At 36.4% G+C, this 24,203-nt stretch overlaps 1 protein-coding gene across 4 annotated transcripts; it reads right to left on the reverse strand.

Moving 5' to 3' along the window:
• Nucleotides 1-1,029: 1,029 nt before the first annotated feature.
• On the reverse strand, nt 1,030-23,710 carry ZNF451 (zinc finger protein 451). Of its 4 annotated transcripts, XM_026695178.2 has the most exons (17): nt 23,519-23,710; nt 23,251-23,332; nt 22,212-22,300; nt 19,991-20,062; nt 17,312-17,437; nt 16,352-16,463; nt 15,343-15,493; nt 14,186-14,312; nt 13,009-13,162; nt 12,218-12,365; nt 10,110-11,695; nt 9,037-9,174; nt 8,162-8,292; nt 6,633-6,819; nt 4,559-4,624; nt 2,910-3,008; nt 1,030-2,822 (listed from the first exon to the last, which is right to left on the reverse strand). In XM_026695178.2, the coding sequence occupies exons 3-16, from the start codon at nt 22,290-22,292 to the stop codon at nt 2,914-2,916; spliced, it is 3,174 nt and encodes a 1,057-aa protein (XP_026550963.1). In that variant the 5' UTR covers nt 22,293-22,300; nt 23,251-23,332; nt 23,519-23,710; the 3' UTR covers nt 1,030-2,822; nt 2,910-2,913. The 4 variants fall into 4 exon arrangements, with proteins under 4 accessions (XP_026550963.1, XP_026550965.1, XP_026550964.1 ...); XM_026695180.2 differs by lacking the exon at nt 2,910-3,008; XM_026695179.2 differs by lacking the exon at nt 23,251-23,332 and having other exon boundaries at nt 23,519-23,682.
• Nucleotides 23,711-24,203: the final 493 nt, after the last annotated feature.

Consider the following 24,203-nt stretch of genomic DNA (forward strand, 5'->3'; position numbering starts at 1 on the left):
GACATGATCCTATCTCCCAACAATTTGGAATCTCTGATTACAAGAACAGGACCTTATCTTCAGGATAATGAGTAACCTGAAACATTTCTGGGAAATGTTGATGATTACAGTTACTTTTTAGGCAGTTTTGATTATGGAAAAGATAATAGTGTTGTAGATGGTATGACCAAGGAAAATATTGGGCTTGTCAGGATAATGGTTTAAGGAGCTGAAAAAGAAATTGTCAGATTGAGTTATATCCCTTTCTTTGGGCTGATTGAATTGGGAATTTGCATTTCGGTAGGCAAAAAAAATCCTTTGGAAAACTAAATGTCTCAAATTCATGGATGGAAGACCTAATTGCACTTGCCACCTATGATACCTTGCCAGCTGTGTATAAATAAAAGTAACCCTTTTTAACCTACAATATATAAAATTATAACTATAAAGCTATAGAATTATAATTTGTAGACCTATAGAATTGTAATTTGTGACTATAGAATAGTAACTGTTTACTGTAATGGAATACTTTACATTTTTAAACCTATTTTTAAACAGCTATTATGTATTTTGTACTTTTTTCCTTTATTTTAAAAGCAATAAAAAGTAATACACAGAATTGTAATTATTTTGTCATGACATGCTGGGTTTTGCCATATATTTTTCACTTTTTGTTAAAGAAGTGTTTGTTCCTGCACTTTTAGGGACTTAAAGGTCTTTCTTTTCCTGACCTGGACCATCTTTGTTGGATAGTAGCAATATCCCTGTCTGTTTGAAATCCACCCATTTATAATTCCTCTATAATTAGTAACTAGCTCCTCTATAATTCACTTCATCCTAGCATGAGACCAGATACCCGATCAATGTTTGCTTAAAATAATATAAAAATACAGAGGTTTTCCCAAGAGATAATACTTAAGGATTTCATTTAATAATTTGCATCTTCAGTTCCTCCTAAGAATCAAGTGTTTCAGAGGTAGAAAATTAGCATCTGGGATAAAAAAATTTAAATGTAGCATTTGTATTAATCACATCAGCAAATGCCTGAGCTGTTGTAAGTGTGGTTTTATTTTCAGAGGTTAACAGCATATACTCGGGACAAAGTCATCTTAACAATTTATTCCTGGGACAGTTTTCACAAGATTTCTAAGATATTCTTCGCAATGATATTCCTGTGGCTAAAAACAAAACCACCTGGATATTGTTACAGCAAAAAGATGAATAAATAGAGTATGTAATATGTGTACAGTTGCTGATACAAACATAGCAAGCTGAAGAAAGAATTTGGAAAAAAATGACTTGAAAGAGAATTACTTGAAAAATATGAGCAACAAAAAGGGATATAACACTTTACAGAAAGTGCTACATTACATAAGTATAGTAAACACAAGTTTGGAATCTTCTGGCTTTGTCCAGAAAACTGCCTGTGCATTTGCATATGAGAAAGAAAACAGTATTTCTTATAACACTGAGTCAGATAACTTGATATACAAGATGGTAGCAGTTCTGCAGCTGAAACACTTGACTCTAATGAAATGTAGTACTGTCTGGAATGGGTCCCCAACCGTGGCAACTTTAAGACTTGTGGACTTCAACTCCCAGAGTTCCTCAGCCAGCACAGCTGGCTGAGGAACTCTGGGAGTTGAAGTCCACAAGTCTTAAAGTTGCCACGGTTGGAGACCCCTGGTCCAGAAATCACTCATTTGAGTGTATGAGACCATTTCTAAATGACAAACATTTTAAGCATAGAAGTTTTTATAAGAGATAGTACTAACTCTTGCATTATTTCCTTAAGTAGTCATTGTATGATAATGCATTACTATTATTGAGTTCATACCATTCTACTTCTCTGTAAACAGTGCATTTAGACAAACTAAACCAAATTGAATTTATGAACTTATAAAAATGAAAATGAAAGCTTTCAAATATTATTTGACTGATATGAGAATCTACAGAACAATAGCTGATATTTTAATTATGCTGAAGTATATAATTGTGCTCTGAGAAATGCAAACATGTTAAAACATAAGGGCTTCATCTTCCTGAAGTTACATTGAAATGTTGTCAAAAACAAACAGGAAAATACTATTAAAAACAGGAAACAAAATATACAAACATTCAAAGTCTATTTGGCATTGTATTCATTCACATTAAACATACATAAGAATGAACAGACAGCTAACAGTAACTAATTCTTGGACCTCAAATTTAAGTGAATTTCAACAGATCCCTTGCAAATTTGCCTATGGACTGTAATCTTCAGGATAATGTCTTAACTTCACCTCAGAAAGTGATGAAGAAAGAAAAGGCACTCTAGACATTCTGGATTAATACCTGTATCTACTGCAATTCTTGCACTACAAAATAAGGTCAACAGAACAGTAGAAGTAAAACATTAAAGTCCAGAAAAGAACAGTTTAAAAAGCAAGCAACATAAATCATAATGATGAGTTTTCAGGTCAGATAGAAAAAAAAATAGTTAATAGCTCTTGTGACTCAGCAGAATTGCCATGTTCTTGTATTTTTAAAATAAGCTTGGCCAGATCACATTTTAAAACTTTACTGCTTAAGTCATGAGAAGGAATGATTGAAATCCCATTAGTTACATTTCACAACTGGTTCTCAACTCTGCTAATGCTTGATGAAAGAGCTCAGTTTTGTACAGTGCCACTGAAATGCTGAAATAATAGCCAGTACATTTTTAATGTTTTTATAAAATGGTGAACAAATTTCAATTTCTTTGAAGTCAGGTAGATGTTTTGGTATACCCATCTTTGGACATCTTCACTTTTCCTCAAGACTTCGCCTAATTGCCTCTTGAAATTCATCATCATCATATGTATCTGCATAAAAATATCAGAATGTGAAACTGTCCCTAAGCAACAATAGCACAATTTGGATCGTAATTTAGAAGAATCAATAAAGTGTACCTAATTAGTGCTCTATTCCACACAACTGAAAAACCATACATTTCCAGGTGAACATTACTCTTGCTATCCATAATAGGAAGAAATCTTGAGGATACATGCCTGCAGAGTTAATCAAGCCATCAACTTATTATCTAAATCCAGAATGATCTCCCAACTCAGCATCCCTGATTTTATATAACAGCACAGAATCCAGCAAAAGGATGGATCCTCCCAGACCAGAGGATTCTCAAGGAAAAGGGCAGCTCTCCTCTCATAGGGATCTCACTCTTTCTAGAGACTTTAAACTGGCTATTTCCTACATACTTAAATGCTCAAAGCTGCATGTGGTAGAAAGGTAAACTGCTCATTTCCACCCTCAAGCTACCCACCAAATAATCCCAGACTCCTGCTTATTCTGCTAGTTGGCTCCCCCCGCCCCCCAGATTTCAAGGGGAAATGGAAGTAGAAATTTCTGAATAGGCAAATTTATCTTATGCTTCCCTCCACTCCCCCCAAAAAGCTTAAAATCTGTCCCCCAAACAGCAATTTATGGCAGGAGGGCAAAATGGGAGCTTTCTAAGGATAAGAGAAAGAAGCAATTTGCCTTTTGGAGGCTTCATATTTCCCCCCTTAAAACAAAAAGATGTGCAAGGGACTTCTATTTTTGCTTTTACCCATCAATGTCCTTGGTGTCTAGTGCAGCCTAAGAACAGATTGGGAAAGGAAGCCACTGAAATTCTTGAGTTAGGGAACATCTTGCAAAAAAAGATAAGGCCGAGGCACTAGCCTTGCTCTGCTTGCTTCAAAAGTCCCCTGCATTTTGTCTTGGGATGCTCAAAATATCCTCCTCAGGAACAAACTAAACTTACGACAGGCCACATTTTAGTTCATGCTGTGAATTAAAGTATATTCATGCTGGTTCAGATACACAGATAGTCCTTGACCTATGACCATAATTGAGCCCAACATTTATGTTGCCAAGTGAGACATTTGTTAAGTGAGTTTCACATGATCTGGGGAACTAAAACCATCATAAATATGAACCAGTTGCCAAGCATCCAAATCTTTGTCATGTGACCATGAAAATGCCACAATGGAAATAAGTGTGAAAAATGGTCACAAGTCACTTTTTTCAGCGACACTGTGACTTTGAATGGTCACTAAATGCACTGTTGGAAGCAGAGGACTACCTGTATAATTTCTATGTAATAGTTACTGAAGCTTCTAAATAACATATCGAATATAAACCCTCCTTGTAGAATGTACATATCCAATTAATATATCTTCAGCTTTAAAACAACTGCTACACCAAAGCAAACTGAGGTCACACAACTAGATGTAACTATCATTATTGGCATGCAATTGATTATGATTCTACCATCAGAAGAGTTCATACTGATATGCAAATATCTCCAGCATTATTAATTAGTTCCTCCAAGGTCTCAAAAATAGAAGTCAACAATATTCTTCTTGCTAGAATGCACTTTTAATTTAAAAAAAATCTAATATATACTCCAACATACTATTTTCCTATATTCCTATGCTCCTATATTCCAATGTACTATTTATTTTTATTTTGTATTTGTTAATTAAGTATATAAGTTGTCTGTCTCACCATCGAGATTTTTGTCCTTAATAACATCTGATGTACTGTAGAAATTAAAACATACCATTTTGGCCATTTCTTTGTTGCAAAATCTGTTCCGTTGCCATTTGAATATCAATCTCTTCATTTTCTGTAATCAGACACAAATATTTTAATCCTACTACATTTCAATTCTAATAACTGGCTTTCTGTCAGATTTCTGTTGATTGGCAAGAATTGCCTGGCTTTATTATTTGCAATAGAAAAACAGACATGGAAACAAATTCAATTTCTTTGCAGACAGGTTGTGTGGTCTTTCTGAAAGAGCAAGTTTGCAATTATTAAATTCCCTGTGATGGCAGAACTTCCCTGTGATGGCAGCAAAAGGAGTAATTTTATCTAATACATTCAATAAAATATCTGTGCTTCCTAAGACTGTCCAGCATGACAACAATGAATCATCTTTTGATTATATTGCATTTGGAACACCACAAAGCAATCTATATAGCATGATATGTATACAGAGGACAGAAAAAGTAGAGTAAGTAAACAAAATTAAAAGCACAGTGCAAGAAAAAGAGAAGGAAATAGAACTATATTTAGTGTACATCGACACCTTTTACTCTACATGTGTATCTTTTCGTATTTGTAATCATCTTTCATTGTATATGTATAAACCACTTCATGTTTTCCTTTTGTCCTGTAGTCTTACTTTTCGAATACTGTAAGCTTGCAGTTGTCAACCATTGTTTTCTGAGTCTAATTTAAAACCTTTGTTTATTCTAAGCATCCAAAGCATTGATAACCTGGTGCAGGAGCCTTACAGCCCACAGATAACCCTTTTGTTCTCTCTGTAGTCATCCAATGTAAAATGTGTAAGGCACCAACTTCACTCCCTAAAACTCCTGGATGAGACCTTCAGGATAAGAGCTGAGCAACTCTGATTTATCTTTTAGTGCCCTAAATGATTTAGGCAGCTTTTCCTAAAATGGTGCCTTCCAGATGCATTGGACATCAATTCCTACCATAGCTACTTCCAACTGTAGTGGCTAGGAATTTTGGGAACTGAATGGTCTAGATTTGGAGGGCACCTGGTGGAAAAACTGGATGCCTTGGGGGGAGGTGAGGGTACTAATCTTCCTACATGTTACAATCTGTTTGCTCTTTCTAAAAACACCCCCTTATGCACACAGATTTTATTATATTGTTTCAATTTTACAATAATTTATTCGCTTCTAGTTATTTTGTTCTGAAAATAACTAGAATTTTCACTAGAATTTTCTCTAGTGAAAAGTGTGAGATAAATGTAATAGTAAGCATTTGTTGTGTTGTTACTGATGATGAAGTGATATAAAGGAGCAGAGTCCAAAAGCCTCTCCCAGACCCCACTCCTTGCTTTTCACCAGCAAGACAGAGCATAGGGAGAACGTCAGAAAAGGATTAGCTATAGGGAGTTATCTGCCCTTCTCTTGCAGAACTTCTGACAACAGTCACTCTTTCGAAGCCCAACCCGCTTCATGGGGTTTATGTTTATGGAGATTCTCAATCACCCAAGTCATGGTTGTTCCAAAGATGCTTTATCCAAAAGGCAACAAGACTTTCTTGGATTTTGTGGGGGATGGGAGAGAAGTTTCACTTCTTATCCAAGAACCAAAGAAACTTCTTGAGTGAGAAGTAAAACATTTTCAAAGAAAAAAACCAAGGAAGTCCAGTTGCCTTTTAGAAAAAGCATCTTTAGGACTTCACAGAGTTATTATGGGGATAAAAGGAGGAGGAAGGAGTATTAGGTATAGTCACCGCCTGGAGTTATTTGTTAAAATAATAGAGGGGGGGAAATTCTAATAAACAAGCAAAGAAACTGCCTGGGGACTGGGAAGCAGAAATCAGTGTCATCCTTTGGTCAAGGCCCAAGAAAAAATACTAGCAAGGGATAATCAGCCTAGTCCAGTAACAACCAATAGCAAATAATTTCATTCTGGCCTCAAGGAATCCCTCTTTCCTTCTGTCTTGCTCACAGTAAGGGAAGCACAGTAAGTTAATGAAACTCTATCAGGAATGACCATGCTATCCTTCAATAGGATGTCTGTAAAATGGCTTAGTCAGTATTATTTCACTGCATTTCTTTCTATTAATAGACAATGCACTGAATGAAAACAAACCTTTGACTGTATCCGAAATGCTGTTTAATATAGTACACATCATGTCAGCATCAATCTTATGAGGATCTAGAATGCGGGTTACCCGCTGAGTCATCTTAAGCTGATTTTCCAATTCTAGGAAGCTTTTGTCTCCAGAAAGAATGGTGAAAGGAATATGTTTTGGCAGATGTTCATCTAAGCGGCCCACCTGTGAAAAAATATTATGTGAAACTAAAAGCATACACAGCTTAAGATCTCTTAGCAAGATACATTGTATATTGTAATTAGGAAGTGACTTCCAAGCATAACAGAATGATACTTAGTCTTTAATTACTGATGGATGTCAACTCCATTGATTTACAGAGAGGAATCAACTAAGCTATGTCCAAGCCTTCATATCCCCAAAGGCAACCCCTCCCCATGAATGGTTGCATCCATAATTCTTTCCTTGCAATCTGTCTCTTGCTTTAAATTATGGTTCTCTACACAGTATTAGCCAGTTCATGAGAGAAAGAAATCAATCCTGCTTAAAATGAAAACCAAAACCTTAAGGTGAATCTCTTATGGTCTCAGGAGATATACACCGATATTTCTTAACTTTCCCACATGTTCTTTGTGGAAAAAAATAGTGGGTAAGCAAAAACTGATGCATAATGCTATGGATCATTACATACTACAAAAAAGAATAGCTAGTCAACTAGCTTGAAATACATATTCATGCTCTGAAATGTAATATTGCTAGTATGATAAATTCCTGAATTTTAAGGGTTTTTAAAGGTATTTATTTGATGTCAGCCAATATTAAAGTGACACTATGTCAATATAATTTTAAAGCAATCTTTGTGTAAGAATCCACATATAAAGTAAAAGCAATTACTTTTGTTATAAAGAGAAAGTTAGAAAGTAATTTGAATTCATTAATACTAATACTAATGATTTAATACTAAAGGATAGTAGAAATAATAAGCACTTTCATAATTGCAAAAAAGGAACTAAAAAGATGGAATGATTATACTAATTATACATATAGTGGTGTAAAACACTTTTCATACTATTTTAGAAATTTAATTTCTTTTTTTCTGTTCTTCATTAAATACCCAAAATTAGGAATTTAATAGTTCATCATCCACAAAATCTTTACCTTTTATTTGTCTTATTTGAGTATAATAATTTAAAATAAGTTTGAAGAGAAATTATCAGAAATTAAGCTATGATTGGCTTAAATTATGCAGTACTCCAATCACTGACAGATGCAAAGTACACCAGGTAAGAAAAAATGAAGTTTTTTCACCATAACAATATGTGAAAATTAAATTGTCTTAAATTAGGGTTTCCTTAACTACCTTGCAAGAATGTTAACGACCACTAGAGGGAAAATATTTTTGATATATTATGTGCCATCAAGTTGCTTTCAACTTTTAGTGACTACATGGATAGATAGGGGGAAAATAAGAGATACAGAAAATTCTAACTCTCCTCCTTATGGCCATTTTTAATTCTACAAACTCATTACGGAGCCTTAGTTATTTTATCAGTATTTGAAAACTTACATGTACACAGATTGCAAAATCAGCAGCCTCTCTCCTTCTACCACAGCGTGGATGAAGAAAAAAACACCCAATCTTGTTAAGATAATTAAAGACCTTGCAGTTCACAGGGGGTTTCCAATGAGTATATCCACCTAAGCAATAAAAGGAATGGAGTAATCGTTAGAAACTATCTAGACTGCCAGGTAAAAGCAACTTTAAAAAAGTTTCAGAGGTGACATCACTAAAAAACTAACTGATATTTTTCTAATTGTTAATCTATGCTGCATATATTTGGTATGCACTGGATTATATATTCCCAATGCTAACAGTCTTACTGGAAGATTATATACAGATTGTATCATTCTTGACCACAATCAGCTAGTGGCCAGTTAATTAATGGAGGCACAAATTTTGTAAGGAAACTAGACTGATTTAGACAGTTTGACCTAGTAATTAAGGATCCAGACTAGAAATGAGGGGTCCTTGGTGTTCTCTGAGCTTGGTTGTTTTCTTGCAGACGTTTCATTGCCCAAACTAAGTAATATCATGAGAGTTTGGCCTAACACTGATGATATTTAAGTTTGGGTAACGAAATGTCTGCTAAATAACCAAACTCAAAGAGCAACAAGGACTCCTTATTTCAACCCTGAGCTACAAATATTCTCTTTTATTGAGACTAGAAATTGGATGACAGTGAGTTCTGGTTCTGTCTTTGTCTTTGATTGACCTTGGGCCAGTCACTCACTTTCAGCCAATACAAAAACACTTTCAAAATCTTTCCAAGAAAACTGCAGGGAGTTGCCAACTGTCCACTTGGTAGGTGATTCTTACCAAGCTGCCCGTTTATATTGTGAGACTTCTACTGTTGTGACTGAACTGTTAACCCTTTTCCTTACCCTGAAAGCCCCAAACAAAAGTTCCTTGATTGAGGGTTGCAGGCAGTTGATCAAAAAAGCTTCCCCAATTATCTAAATCCATCATTACAATGTGAGTCATAGTGCATAAATAATCAAGGTCAGGAAGATTGCCTTCATCTGTATGTAAGAAAGAGGGAGAAAAGAATAGCCAAAATGTTTATGCATTTCTTCAATTGTAGATATATATGCTTCATATAGCTTTTAAAATGTAATTGTTCTCAATAATTCAATACAAATTTAAGTCATAAAAACACAGTATATTTTTGTAGGAAAAGTCCTTTAATACACAATACACTCCACATTATCAAATGATGCCCTTCTGACTTCAGATATTTACTTTCAAAATCAGAAAACATAGATAAGCCAAATCTTTATAAGGTATTGAATTGGTTCTCATTTACAACCGTGCCCAACTGGGAATAGTACCAGAACCAGAAGGATTTGCAAGGACACTTCTCAGAATTTAAAAGGCTAATTTGATTATGTTGACCATTGTCTTCTAGCAAGATAATGTTGCCTATGTTATAAGTAGATAAGATGGGCATAAGGGAAAACAACAGTTTTCTTCTATACTCCTCATAGATAGTAGCTAAGCTCTTTAATAGGCATTAGCTAAGCACAAAAATATCCTCACCATGAGGCCCCACAATATTCGGAAGCAAGGTGAAAATGCTTATGTTTACAAAGAGATAACTATACCAAAGGAGGTTCTACATGTGATGTGACTGTCAATTCTTAGACCCAGAATCTGCTGTCTTATTGCTGTTTTATTTCCTCCCTCAAAATAATCCACACTTCCAGTGCACAAGCCCTAGAATCTCTTAATTTTTATTTTCTAGTAAAGGCAAAAGATTTAAATATATTATTACAGGTGCTTGCTGAAGATTACATTTCTATTAATGAGTCAATAACTGAAATAAAGTTTCTGTGCATTGCTTACTATATAAACAAAGTTTGCATTATTTGCTAATTTGCCTTATCAGTTTTATCAAATGCTTTGCACTGGCCCTTCATCAGTCTCATTAGCTGTGCATAATTTGAATTCCACCTACCTTGTTCAATCAATTCAGGAAGCTTTCTAGCTTGTTCTTTCTTTGCATCCTCCAACTTCAACCTTTTTACATCTGAAGAATGTAAAGTTACATCCTTCTCTGAACAGGACCTCACAGCAGAGAAATGGAAGACATTATTTTCTGCTTGTGACCCAAAAGATATTTGAGGCTTTTGTAAAAAGCAGTGTTTATCATGGAAGTGCTGATGAGCAACAGCAATACTATTAAAATGTTTGTTACATGAACCACACCTGACTACATAGAAATCTTGAGCAGTTTCTTTGCTTGGGTGGCTTGTGATATGAGCTATCATGTCAGAATAGATTTGTGTTGTAGCAGAGCATGAAGTGCAACGAAACCAAATGTTTCCTTTTTCCAACATGGCTTCTTGACATTTCTTGTGGTCGAACTTCCTGTTTTTTTTGCAAACATATTTCTCACGACAACCACAGTTTAGAAGGCTACCTTCTTCTACTATTTCATCATTTTTGATTGAGGTTTCTGATGTCTCAGACACACACACGTAATCCATGCTATGTGTGCCCTTGAAGTGAAGTAAAAATTCCTCCTCACCATCAAAGAAGAGATCACCACAAAATCCACAGAAGTATTTAATCTGTATAACATTGTTATGTTTTCCCTGGCAGTGTCGCTGCAGTGTTTCCATTTTCCGAAAAGTCATTTTGCACAAGCCACAGCTGTATCGGTGATAATGATGACTCTCTAGTGATTTGCAATGTTCTTTCACGCTGTCCTCTGAGTTAAATATTTCCTCACATATCTTACATTGCCATTGGGAAGGACTCTCATCAACTTCCATCTGAGTTTGGTCTGGAGAAAGTTCGATAAGGCTTGAAGTTTGGCCTTCTTGTTTAATCCAAGTGTCGTACTGTGAATCAGAAGGTACTGTTACCTCATCTTCAGCAGTGTCTTTCTCAAAATAGAAGTTATGTCCATCATGAAGTCCTGTTACATGGATAAAGACATCTTCTTCTTTCTGAAGGGCTACTTCGCAAATTTGGCATGAGAAGATGAAGTTAGTCAAATGTGCTCCTCCATGGAAACGGCTCATGTGCAAGCGGATAATGCTCGAATTTTCTGCAAGTTTCCCACATACGGCACACTTGTAGCAGATTCTGTTTTCAGAAAAAATGTGTTTTTCTGCCAATTCTTCAGAAAGAAATGCCAGATCACACTGGCATACCCAGGTTTTGACAATAGGAGCTCTGTGAATGGCTTCACTGTTGCCTTGCAAATCCTTTTTCCATCTTGAAACAGTTTCATTCTTATTGCCATTCAATCCCAAATGTCTCTTCAGGGAAAATTTCAAAAGGCTTGCATTATTTTGCAGGTGAGGAACATTTTTATTCCGTTCATTGATGTGACAAAATAATAATATGGATTCCTCCATTGTGGTGATATGTTTAATCTTGGCAACATTTCTGCAACTATGATGAATAATTTGGTCATCATTGACAAACAATGTATCACAACCTTGACAGAAACCTTTGGCTTTCAGTATTTCTGCAATTTCGGAGATGCACTTCTTCGATACAGCTATGGGGCCAGCATTACGACAATGGATTCTAAAATGGAAAGGTACAGAAACGTATTTACAGCCATCTATCTAAAAATTATTCAAGATCATCTAAAAATAATCCCATATTCTTGACATTTCAAAATATTCAAATATATGACATTTGTTGAGCAAAGGCCAGCTTAGCAAATAAATCATTAGAAGTGATTGTCACAAGCAAATAAACTTTGCTCTTTGTATTTTTTTTTACCTTTTAAATGTAGGAATCCATGAATCCATAAAAGACCTATGGTGGAAATCCATGCATGAAATAAACAGCACTGAATTCTGTCTTCACTGATGGGAAGAAAATCTGGGAAAGGCAGTGAAGACAGAATGCAGCTCTTTTATTACATGTGTGGAGTTTTCTACTTTTCATCATTGAACAAATACCATCACCACTTTTAATATATAAGGATTAAGCCAATTACACAAAAAGCAAAACATAATTGGGTCTGACATCCAACAGGTATTTGAAGAGAGAAAAACTGGCCTGTGATTGCATTTTATAAATGGGAAGTTTTTCACAAACCTGAAGTGTGCCGTGAGCTCTATGTGGGACTGCAAAACCTGATGACAGGTTGTGCATTGCACTTGGAAGGGAACTTCTTTGCATAAGGAGATTAGAAGATTCTTTGCGTAGGCTGGCAAAGGCAACGGAAGTGGCCTCCCTGATTTATCTGCAATGAGTCAACAAGAAGGCAGGGTTACTTAGGAGGAATCCAATCACTCCTGCCCTAAAACAGAATTTATCCACCTTTTCTTATCATTGTCTTCCTATGAAATCCACTAAATCATCAGCAATCTGATGCACAACATGTAGACAAGATTTTATAACCAAATAATATCTACTTAATATTGTACCATATGCATAATTCACATTAAAAAAATCTCTACCAACCACCAGGTGCTGTCACTGCTGGAGATATCTACAGAACGCAAATATCCTTGCTTGCGAGGCTCTGCAGTTCTATGACAAAGTCTCTTTTCCTGAAAAAAGCTATAGTCAAATATATCTCTGCTTCAAGAGAAAGTTATCCTGACTGGACTGTCTCTACCTTATTTCACACCTTTATCTAAAACATTTAATACCTTCTTTTCAGGGAGTATTTTAATTAGTAATTTCAGCCCATTTTGAACCAAAATAAAAGGAACATAACAGACAAAAGAGCTCATTTCATTTACATTTCCAGATTAGAGCACTCCTTAAAACACATGGAAAATAATTTTTAAACATACTGCAGCTCTGTAACCAATATATAAGCCAACAATCTATGCATTACCCACTTACATCAGAGAGAAAAATGTGTCTATTAAACATACCACTCAATTTAAAAGCATGAGAAAAATGTTTTTTTCCAGACATATGCTGCAGACATTCATCTCTTATGTTAAAGAGGAGAAAACAGCAAGGACACGCAAAGCACTGAATAAGCTGAGGAGGGTAATTTCTCTCATGGCCATCATTTTCACCAGCCTAAATGGAGGGAAGAACAACACAAGACAAAGTTTTGAAGAAAAAGAAACTGATTTCAAAGACAGAACTTTTTCGCTAAAACTGATTTATTTGTATGCTGCCTTTATTATTTTTACAAATAACTCAAGGCAGCAAACATATCCAACACACCTTCCTGTACATATTTTCCACACAATCTTTTGAGATGAGTTAGGCGGAGAGAAATTGATTAGTCCAAGGTTTACATTAAAAAGTTTAACTAGATATTTGTGTTGTTTCCACTTAACACTTCAAAATTTAAAAGTCTATTGTGATAAGTCTGAAACTGAGCCTTATAAATAAAAAATATTTATTTTTATCAAAAATTCTCCTTTAAGGGTTGCCAACCTTAGGGGACATATAAAAATGTCATGTTTCATTCAGATCTGTAGAATCTAAAGAACACTGGGAATAGAGTTTAGGATAGGCCCCATCAATTTAAGAATTCAACTACAGTATTATCCATTTCCATCTTTTGCTCTTTCTTCTTTATAGAAAAGCAAAGAAGCCAATTATTGGTGGAAACCAAGTGCCCCCAGTCCCTCTCTCTCTGCAGAATAAAACCTTAATTAGCTTTCTTGACCTTTTTTTTCTGCTGAAAGCTAACAGGCAGGAAGAATTAACAGTGACTCCGATTAGTGAAACCCTTCATTTATAATATTCAGAATAAAGTCTCATTGAGAGAATAGTTAAGAATGGTGAATAAAAGTCAAGAAGTTTATTTCCTACCTAAATCTAGATGCCATTTTTTTTCCAGAAAATGGCACTTCTTTAAAACATAGGCGAAACCTACTTTCTGGATGAAGACAGAAAATTAATTCCCAGCTACAGGGGAGTTTAATTAGCAAAGGAATGGAATTTGAACTTTTATTATTTCCCTTCATAAAAATAAATTTTGGTCAGGGAAACTCCATATAGCTTTATGTAATTGATTCCTCTAAGGGGAAAAGAACTTGCTACTTATCAATATATATTGATTTTATCAATATATCCTTAAGTTCTTGCCTTAGACAAAAGGTGTGCACTATATTGCTGATTACTTGGAAATCTCTTGCGACAGATTATGCAGGCAAACATATTAGCTGGAGCTCCATGTAGAGTAATTGTGGGATCACATGGAGAATGATCAAACCTAAAAAAAAAGACACAATTAGATATACTGTATTAGGTAGAAATGTTTTCTTTTTTTCTTTTACAGAAAGCAATCATTACAACCTTCTAGTTTAGTTTAACATTAGCCAGTTAAATAAGGTACACATATTAATTTTAAACTATACTTGTAACAGTAAAAAATTCTGGCATCAATCTATATGAAGCTTAATGCTGGTCAATTGCATCTGGAAAAATATAATGTAAAATTATGCCTAATAGTTTGTTGAGGCAACCTAAATATTAAAATATGCAAGAGAATTGTTTTCTTTTAAAGTACATGTATCTAATTCGAAGTTTTTCATCAATATATGAAATGTGTAAAGATGGTTAGACAATTTATGATACAGTTCAGTGGTGGTATTCTACCGGTTCAGCCCACTTATAGCTCCGACAATCATCTGTGAGTGAACTGGTTCACTCTGACAAATCAGCTGCTGGGCCCTCCTACCCTCCCCTGCTCTATACTGACTTTTATTTCCTGCTTTTCAACCTCAGGTGTGTCACGTGGCACAGCCAATTGCCGCTTGTCAGCTGTTGAAGACACAGGGAGAGTGCAGGATTGCAGGTGGTTAGTAGGAAACCCTCTGTGTGTGCGCAAAGCACGTGTTTGGAACGTGTGTGCACAAAGCGCACCCATCAAGCCATGTCTACAGAACTGATGGTGAACAAATTAGAAACCCACCGATACAATTCCTTCCTCCAAAATGCATGGAAATTTAAATACAAGTGCAAAGGATACAAAAAGATGCATTTAGACAATATTAAAATGTATTTTATTAGGGGAAAATTGCTGGCAAAAATATTCACCAGAACAAAATGTTATACCAGAAGAAATCTATAAGAAACCATAAAAAATTTCATGCAAACTTTTCTCTCATTGCAAGCTACTATAGAAATTGGAAACTATAAAAGTTAAAAGTGGGGAAATTTTTTTAAAAAATCTGACCAAAACTAAAGTTGATAATTAATCCCTGCTAGTTGTAGGTTATTTGTATAATTAAAAATGCTACCTTTTAAGATGACCTAGCAGTAAATGCCCATTGTCAAACTTTCTATTGCAGTGCATAATGGGACATAAAATGGATTTGCTGTTAGATGGGATCTGATCTGAGTTTTGAGATAATGTTCTCCTTCCTGAGTTTACAGTGCCTGGCTTGAGACCTAAGGCACAAAACAGAAATATGCAGATGTTACACAATGGTACTTTAAACTAGCACAACAGATTATAAGAACAAGACAATGGGAGAAACTTTGATTACATTGTTATAATTTATCTCATGCCAATATGTTACAACTGTTGCAAAAGGTTGAAACTGAAATCTATTACTATTTCTTTTCAACATACTTTTTATTATTATATGCTCATTTTGTAAATGTTTCTCAACTAGGCTGGTTAATCTGTCAATACTGCAGCTATGATGTTAGAATCCAATATAGGGTTACATTCTTCCTAATCTGTATGTTAACATTGATTGACTCAGCTAAAGGCAATGTGGGAGAAAGAGAGGGCAACTGGTCTCCATATTTTATTATCAATAAGTCTCCAAATCTTGTAAAAACAAAAGTATCAATAAACCTATCCTATATTTAGTGTCAGAAAAGATCCCAGAATTATTTCATACACACTCGTCTAACCTTAATGAACCTGTATTAAAACTAAAAAGGGTAACATGACTTCATAAAAAAGTAAAAGGCAATTTTTATATTGCTAAATGGTTTGTTATATTTGCTAGCTGTATTTCCGAAACCACAATAGATTTTGAGTACAGCTCTTCACACGAAATATTTTTAGCACTTACCAAAATACTATACATGCAAATAATGTTCACAAGATAACTGTAGCATTTTCTTGAACTAAATGAAGTTGGAACATTTGTGTTTTCTAATTAATATAAGCTTCTCTTTTTTTGTTCTGCTTCCTCCACTCCACACTCCTGAAAGAATCTATGGTTAAGGAGAACCATTTCTTTGGAAGAAGAGGGATTCTGCCTTTCTCCAAATTACATTGTAGCCAATTACCTGGCATTTTTAGCCACTGATTCACACACAACCTTGCTGCTTCTGTGTCACTATGTCCCCGGATAAATTCCAGTTCTCGCAGCCCATGAGCATGTTGTGAATCCACTTTTTCCTAAAATTCCCGGTGGTTGGAAAAAATATGAAAACTGGACAGGTTAAATGAAAAGCAATTAAATAAATACAAAACAATTCTAAATATATCAGAAAAATAAACACAATATTCCTCAGGAAAATACTCAACATTGCTGCTAAGGGTAATGCCACCAGCAACCGTTCAGTTTAGCTTCAAGTTTCTAGCTAAGATAATTTCAAATGTATATATAACAGTCATTTTAATTTTGCTATGTTCTCTATACTCAACAGGAGATATTAATATGAAGTACTATTGTGTAAATGAATTAAAAGCAGAAACTCGGAGAAGTAGCATGTCACATTATTTTCATTAGTGGTAGGTATAGGATTACCATATCCCACAAGTCTCTTCCAGAATGGCCATGAAGAAGTTAAGAGGGTGGCAATTGGTGGACTAAAATTAGTGGAAAGCACAGAAACATACTAAAGAATTCCTGCTGATCAGGGAGATTTTGATTGGCTACTTACAGCACAAGAAACTGGGTTCAAGAATGATTTTATTTACTTTTAACAGCCCTGTAATCCTTTGCATCAGGGTGGAGTTGGGCTACTGAATAGAGCTGGAGTATTTGCTGGACAGATGCCCTTCCTGATGCCTACATGGAGCTCGCAGCAGACAATTATTCACTGCACCCATAGAGAGAAATATCTGCCACTACCTAGGATCAAACTCCCAGCCTACTGATTGTGAGTTGAGAGCTAGGCCACCGCGCTGCTCAGTTTCAAGAATGAATAAGGTAAAGAAATGTTTAAATTAAATTGTGCTCCTTTACACAGAAATCACCTTCAGATACTTGTGCTGTAACTAATCCTGGCAAAGAACCATACCTTGAAAGATTTGTTCTTCTCTTTCTTCAGCTGTTTCTCTACTTCTACATGGCGTGCCAAGCGATCTAGGGTCGAAGCAACTTTTGCTTTCTGATAATCAACAAGGTCTTTGTGTCTTATGTTTTTCTACAGAAAAAGAAACCTCTTTGAATTTGTTAGTAGAAACTGCCAGAAAATTCAACCATTGCTGTCTCAACATTCCAGGAAAATAAAAGCACAACACAGAAGAGCCCCCATTTTTTATTCAGTGAATCCATTTGAAATATGATATACGTAAGTGTTCTGTCTCGCCTTTCCTCTTTCCGAAAAGATGAAAGAGTACACACACACACAAACACAGGCAGGCAAGCTGGCTCCGACTTCACAGAGTTAATTCTTTGGAACTGATAATATTCTTTGCATTCCATCATGTCCTGCCTGCCAAGTCCGAACTGATAGCAAATAAAATTTTACTCACAAAAAATCACAAGGCAGTCCACAAAGAAAATCTAAAGTAAGGTTAAACTTTGTCCTGTACAAAGTTTCAGAACACCCACTTTTATCCCCTGTGGGGTGTGGCTCAATGACTCAGCTCACTCTCTGACCCTCCCACACCTCCTACGTTGCTGCTCACGTTTCTCCCTACGACGCTGCTTAGGATCGAGCCAACACTTCCTCTTTATTCCCTGTCAGGGGCTGCTCCGATATGCCTTCCTCCTGATTAATCTCAGGCTGTTCCTCTCGGTTGTCTGAAGGAACCTGAGGCATTTCCAGGGAGGAAGGTCCTGGGGAGGAAGGCATTCCCAGTTCCTCCTCCTCATCTTCCAGGTCCTCTTCCTCTGACAGCATAGGTTCAGGAATCGGGGCCACAACACATAAGTAGTTAAAGTTTAAGTCAAGGATTAAGCCTAAAAATCAGAAAACATTTATGGATAAATGTTCATCCATGTTTTCTATTTCTCTAAATTATGAGGAGGAAGAGGAAGATGAGATGTAGCGCACTCAGTTTTGTAACACCATTATTATACCAATTTCCAAAAAAGCAGTTTTAGCCTTTGTGTGAAATTGATTTCATGATCTAGTTTAGCTAGTGGGGCTCACAGGTCACATCCATAGCAGTGAATGACCCCAGGCAGACCTGAAAGGATTACAATTCAATCCCACAAAACAGATATTAGAAACTAAGCACAAGGAAAACCAGAGGCTGAGTGTGCTTATACTGTTACCTTGACTGAAGCAGGATTAATAGGGTACTTTTTTCCTCAGAATACCAAATAAAGACTTTTCTTCCCACCCTGTGGTTAAAAAAACTGGCAGCACATCCCTGACTCTACTGCTGTGAGTAAAAAGAAAAAAAATACTTGTCATCAAATAGCCCTAAGGGAATAGTTTCAGCCAGTAGACCATAGCAGCATTTTCTTCTTAAAAAATGGTGATGGTGGTGATGAAATCTGATCAACTGTATTTTTCTATGAAGGGAAATAATAATCTTGCCCTGTCTCCAACCGAAGAAGATTCTAGAATCTTTCTACATCTACAATGCAATATGTTTAACTGTTTTACATTTAAAGGCACAACTGACACTCATGTGAAAAAGCTTCTAAACCGATTTCTGGTTGTACAATGGAACTTCTTTCTACATCTACAATGCAATATGTTTAACTGTTTTACATTTAAAGGCACAACTGACACTCATGTGAAAAAGCTTCTAAACCGATTTCTGGTTGTACAATGGAACTTCTTCCTATATACTCCCCTCTAAATTGGAGGGAGGGGAGCCCATCGAATCCAGAGAAGACTTGGGAAAGTGTATTTAAACAATAAGAATGAGTTTGGTGTAGTGGTTAAGGCATCAGGCTAGAAACTGGGGGCCATGAGTTCTAGTTCTGTCTTAGGCATGAAGCCAGTTAGTGTCCTTGTGTCAATCAATTTTTCTCAGCCCTAAGAAGAAAGCAATGGCAAACCACTTCTGAAAAACCATACCAAGAAAACTGCAGGCACTCTTCAAGAATTGGATACAACTGAACAGACTAAATATATATTTTACCTCATAACACTTTTAAGTTCAAGAGAAAACAAATGATTTTAAGAATAATTTGGGCAGATCTAGCATGCAAAGCATAACTCTTCTGGATACCAATGATTCTATCTCCTTCTTACATTTTTCTCCAAATTAGATGAAGGAGAGGAGATGACAAGACAAAAAACTAAAAAAAAAGGATTATTATCTATAATCAGTTCAGACAGGGTATCGTAGTAATGCTGGAAAAAGAAATGCAATTATTAACATAAAACAAGTGACACCATGAGGAGAAACCAGAAAAGAGCAATTTATACTTAACAGAAAAATAATTTGAAATAATGTAGATCCGTATGGAACACAGCCACAAAAATAACCCATGGCTCCTTATGTGGGTTTACTTCTTAGTTTATCAAAATCTACAACTGCAATTTAAGCAGTATTCAAAGATCCCATGCTAAATAGAAATAACATGTGATTTGCTTTTAAAATATGACACTGCAGGTACCTCTAAAATAAAAGTTCCTCCTTCAAAACATATTTAAACACGAATTACTGTCCATATGCATCAGACATAGTCCATCGTATTGTTAGAAGTTTGCAGAAATACAGTGTAAAATATTTCCAGAGAAAACTAAAAATTATAGCAAAACTGAAAATTACAGTGAGGAAACACTCACTTCAGAAGAGATATCAAATTCCTCTTCATTACTAAGATCGATGCATTCCAGGACAGGTCTCGATACACTTTCCTAAAAAGACAAACATTTTTAACAGTGGGGGTTTTTTTCACTTATGAGTACTTTCATAATATGAGAGGCAAAAGTACAATGAATTAATTATTCATTCATTAGAGTATTTTTAAATTGGGTCAACTTTGTATCACTATAAAGAACTGTGGAATGGCCTTCTGTCAAATGCCTTCTAATGAAATTGCCAGAGATTTCAAATCCAAGAAAGCTTTTTTTTAACTGCAGTCATTCCAATCCAGTCAAAGTCATAAAGGCTCTTTTGACATTAATCATAAGGTATCAAATAAAATACTTATTAGTCAAAGACTAGTATATACCAAGATGACATGCTTTCTTTCTTGAGCACAATGCTCCCCACTCTTTTATCTCCTTGGAAGACTTTCCCAACCTAGTGTCCCCTTCAGTTCTGCTAGTAGGGAATTCTACTTATGTTCCAACATATTTAAACAGTTCCCAATAATTTAAGAATGGCTTCTACATAGCAATACATTTTCAGACAAACTTTAGACTTACCTGTCCCCTGAAAAACCCAAGCAGCATTGTGCTAAATGCAATGAATTTATAAATGTTCTTTCTAAATAGCAAGGTTGCCATGATTTTGCTACAAATGCCACCTGGAAATATGGATGAGCACTGAAAAGGTCCAATTTAATGATACCAATTAAACTGAATAGAACTGCTAAAATAAGATTTCGCCAAAGGGGATGGGTAGCATATAACATTACAAAGGCTGTTGAATTTAAGCAAGGGAATTTGAACCAATACCAAAAAGGGAGAAAAAACAAGTCACATCTGAATTGGCAAACACTTTCCAAGAAAGTAAAGAGAGTATCTGTGGATAGTTAATTAAAATGCCCATCCAGTATGAAAAGTGAATTCCATACTACAAAAAAACCCTCTCTCAATAAAATGGCTTTTTGCATTTATATAAACTGTTCTGACTCACTTTTCTTCTTTCCCAAAAGATGAAAGAATACAAACTCACACAAACACAGGCAGGCAATCTGGCTCGGACTTCACAGAGTTAATTCTTTGGAACTGATAATATCCTTGGCATTCCAACACCCTCTGCCTGCCAAGTCCGAACTGATAACAAATAAAAATCTACTCACAGAAAATTACAAGGTAGTCCACAAAAATCATTTACAAAGAAAATCTGAAGTAAGATTAAACTTTGTCCCGTACAAAGTTCCAGCCAACAACACACCCACTTTTATCCCCTGTGGGTGTGGCTCTATGACTCAGCTCACTCTGTGACCCTCCCATGCCTCCTACATTGCTGCTCACGTTTCTCCCTACGATGCTGCTTAGGATCAAGCCAACAATCTTCCTCTTTACTTCCTGTCAGGGGCTGCTCCAATATGCCTTCCTCCTGATTAATCTCAGGCTGTTCCTCTCGGTTGTCTGATGAAACCTGAGGCATTATCAGGGAGGAAGGCATTGCCAGAGAGGAAGGTCCTGGGAAGGAAGGCATTCCCAGTTCCTCCTCCTCATCTTCCAGGTCTTTTTCCTCTGACAGCATAGGCTCGGGAATCAGGGCCACAACAGTAAACCACATTAGGAATATTGTGTACTGCATCACAAGCTGATACTGTACTGTGGAGTTGGAACAGAAGCGGGAAAGGGGAAAGATAAAGAATTAGGAGAGTAGAACTGGCTTATTCAAAACTACACTCTGGAACTTTTTAGCTTTGAAAAATAGGGTAGAATAAGTGTACTAAAATCAGGTATGCCATTAAAAATGTAAAGGCAGGTAATTTTTCTTCTTCTTTCACAATATTAATGTTCAGGATCCTTGACTAAAACTAAATTTAAGGAGATTTAGATTCAATAAAAGAAAGCACTCTTTTATACAGTATTAAGAATCTGCTGCCATATGTAGTATAGCGATGGCAACCAAGATAGGTGGTTGAAAGGGACAAGAGAAATCCACAAGTGGAATGGCTATTCATGGCAGCTGACTTTGATGGCTACCTATAAAATCCAGAAACAAAGACAGTACACCTTAAGATTGCAAATATTAAAGAGCACTGATAGTAGAAGATTGGATAGATCTGGATTGACACTATGCAATACAAAATGCTGCATCATATTGATGTCTAGTTGATCCTCCAGCACTTTTATGTTTACATGCAAATTGTCTACGTACACTAACAAATTCAATATCATCTTCACTTTCTTCCTGTTGAGAGGAATTGTCAGTCTTCTTAGAAGACATAAGATACTCCATTATTGTATCTGAAACAAACAAACAAAAATCACTGAAGGTAATAATGCACAAATAAATCCATGGTTTTGTTTCTCACTGCAATTAATATTGTATTTCTTGGCAATTATTTAACTTTTTAAATCAATTACAAGGAATACATCGTACAAGACCTGAAATATCTACAGACAACCTATTCTGTCCTTTGATTCAATTGTTGAATATAAAGACAGATAACTCTACAAATTCTTTCATACAAAGTTTCTTTTATTGGATTATATTAGATATCCTCAAGGTAACTCAGTTATGTCAAGATGCATCTAATGTCCAATTCTTTGCATAGTTGAAATAGTGTAAAATGATAGTAATCTTTCCCCTATTTCATCCCATAGTAGTAGAACCAAAGGAGAGATGCTAGCAGGATGCTAGGGTCCGAGCAAGAGTGAAGAAACCTCCCACAACCCACCAAGGTCAATTCAGTGACCAATCAGGATTACAGATGTGGCCACATGACATGAACTACACTTCCCAGAATGCCTTAACTATATCTACCAAGAGGCATTCCCTTAAGGGGACAGCTCCCAATTACTAAGTATATCAATTCCCATTAACTGGCTGGACAGCACAGAACCAGCACCGAAATTGGAGGACATGCTAGCTAAATGCCAACCCTAAAGGAAGGTACCAAAGACCCTTTTTGCTTTACTTACTGATAATAGCATAACAGGTTTGTATCATTTCAGAATTCATCCTTTTAACAGATCAAGGAATTTGTTGGAAAAGTTCTAAACCTGATGGGTGGGTGGGGCTGAGCTGATCTATAAGTGATAAAAGTATAAACGTTCTTTCAAGTGCAGGATGACGTCAAAATAACCATACAGATGCAAAAGAGCCAAGCCAGTGAGTCAGGAGAAAGTGCGCTAAAGAAATGAAAAGTTAAAAGAAGTGTGCAAGGGAAGCGGTTACTGCACCATTTCCTTACCTATAAGGATGCACTAAGGTTAATGGAAAAAGTAAAATTCCGAATGGTTATGCAAGGCCTCCATTCATTTCACTGAAAGCACCTGTCAAGAATAAAATAAAGTAAAAACAAAAACAGAGCAATACGAAGAAGAGAAAGCGTGATGGGAAAACGGGTCTGGATAACGACGCGGATTCTCAAACCAGGGCGCCGACGAGGACGATTAAGAAACGGCGACACCGCCCAGAATCAACCCAGGTGAGGACGACGGTGTGATTGCTGAAGGTACCTCGTATCGCCTGCAGGCAAGAACCCCTCCCGCCTCGTATCGCTGCACCAAACCCTTTGGCCACTCGGCGGCAAGAGGAAAACGAAAATCAACGGTCAGCCCGACGAACCGTCATCAATCGCGCCAGCGCTCTCCTCGCCCTTCTGCAAGCACCCATTGGCGACGCAACTAGCACGTTACCGATCTCCCCTCGCGCGCGAGGCTTTCAGTTTCTTCCGCATCAAACGTCGAGGGTGACGCTTTTCGGCACCTCGGCCTGCTGGGAAGTGTAGTCTCCTTGGCCGCCCGAGGGCGCTCCCTGTCGCCCTCAAGGAATTACTGTAATGCAAGACTGTAATCCCCACCCCCACGCCACCACCCCCACTCCCCCCACCCATCCACTGGAGTCAAGCGCCGAAAAGTGGAAGGCGGACTGGCCGTAGATTACGTTTTTTCACATCGCATCGCTGGGTGTTATTGAGAACTCTTGTTCAGCAGATCTACAAAATGCCCGGCGATTTTGTTCCTTAGGTTTTTATAAATTAAAAGCTGGAGGAATTGAACTAATGCATGGGGTAGTGGATGAGATGAGAGAATGGAAGCTCTGTAGAAGGGGGCTGGGAGACTCTTAAAAGCGGTATTTTAGGATGGAGCTGGACCAAGTTATGAATATAAGTCACAGACCAAATGATGGTAGTTCATCCAT

The sequence above is a fragment of the Pseudonaja textilis genome, chromosome 1 (genome assembly GCF_049901715.1).
Source record: "Pseudonaja textilis isolate UNSWEBS1 chromosome 1, rPseTex1.2, whole genome shotgun sequence".
Lineage (NCBI taxonomy): Eukaryota > Metazoa > Chordata > Lepidosauria > Squamata > Elapidae > Pseudonaja > Pseudonaja textilis.

Bases quoted from the DNA above. Each gene is read 5' to 3' on its own strand.
- ZNF451 (XM_026695178.2), bottom strand. From the start codon at position 22,292: ATGGAGTATCTTATGTCTTCTAAGAAGACTGACAATTCCTCTCAACAG. The intron at 13,163-14,185 runs GCAAGAACTTAA...CCCTCCATTTAG, and splicing joins GTGCACACCTTTTGTCTAAG to GCTGGTGAAAATGATGGCCA. The intron at 11,696-12,217 runs GTTTGTGAAAAA...TTTCCATTTTAG, and splicing joins GAGCTCACGGCACACTTCAG to AATCCATTGTCGTAATGCTG.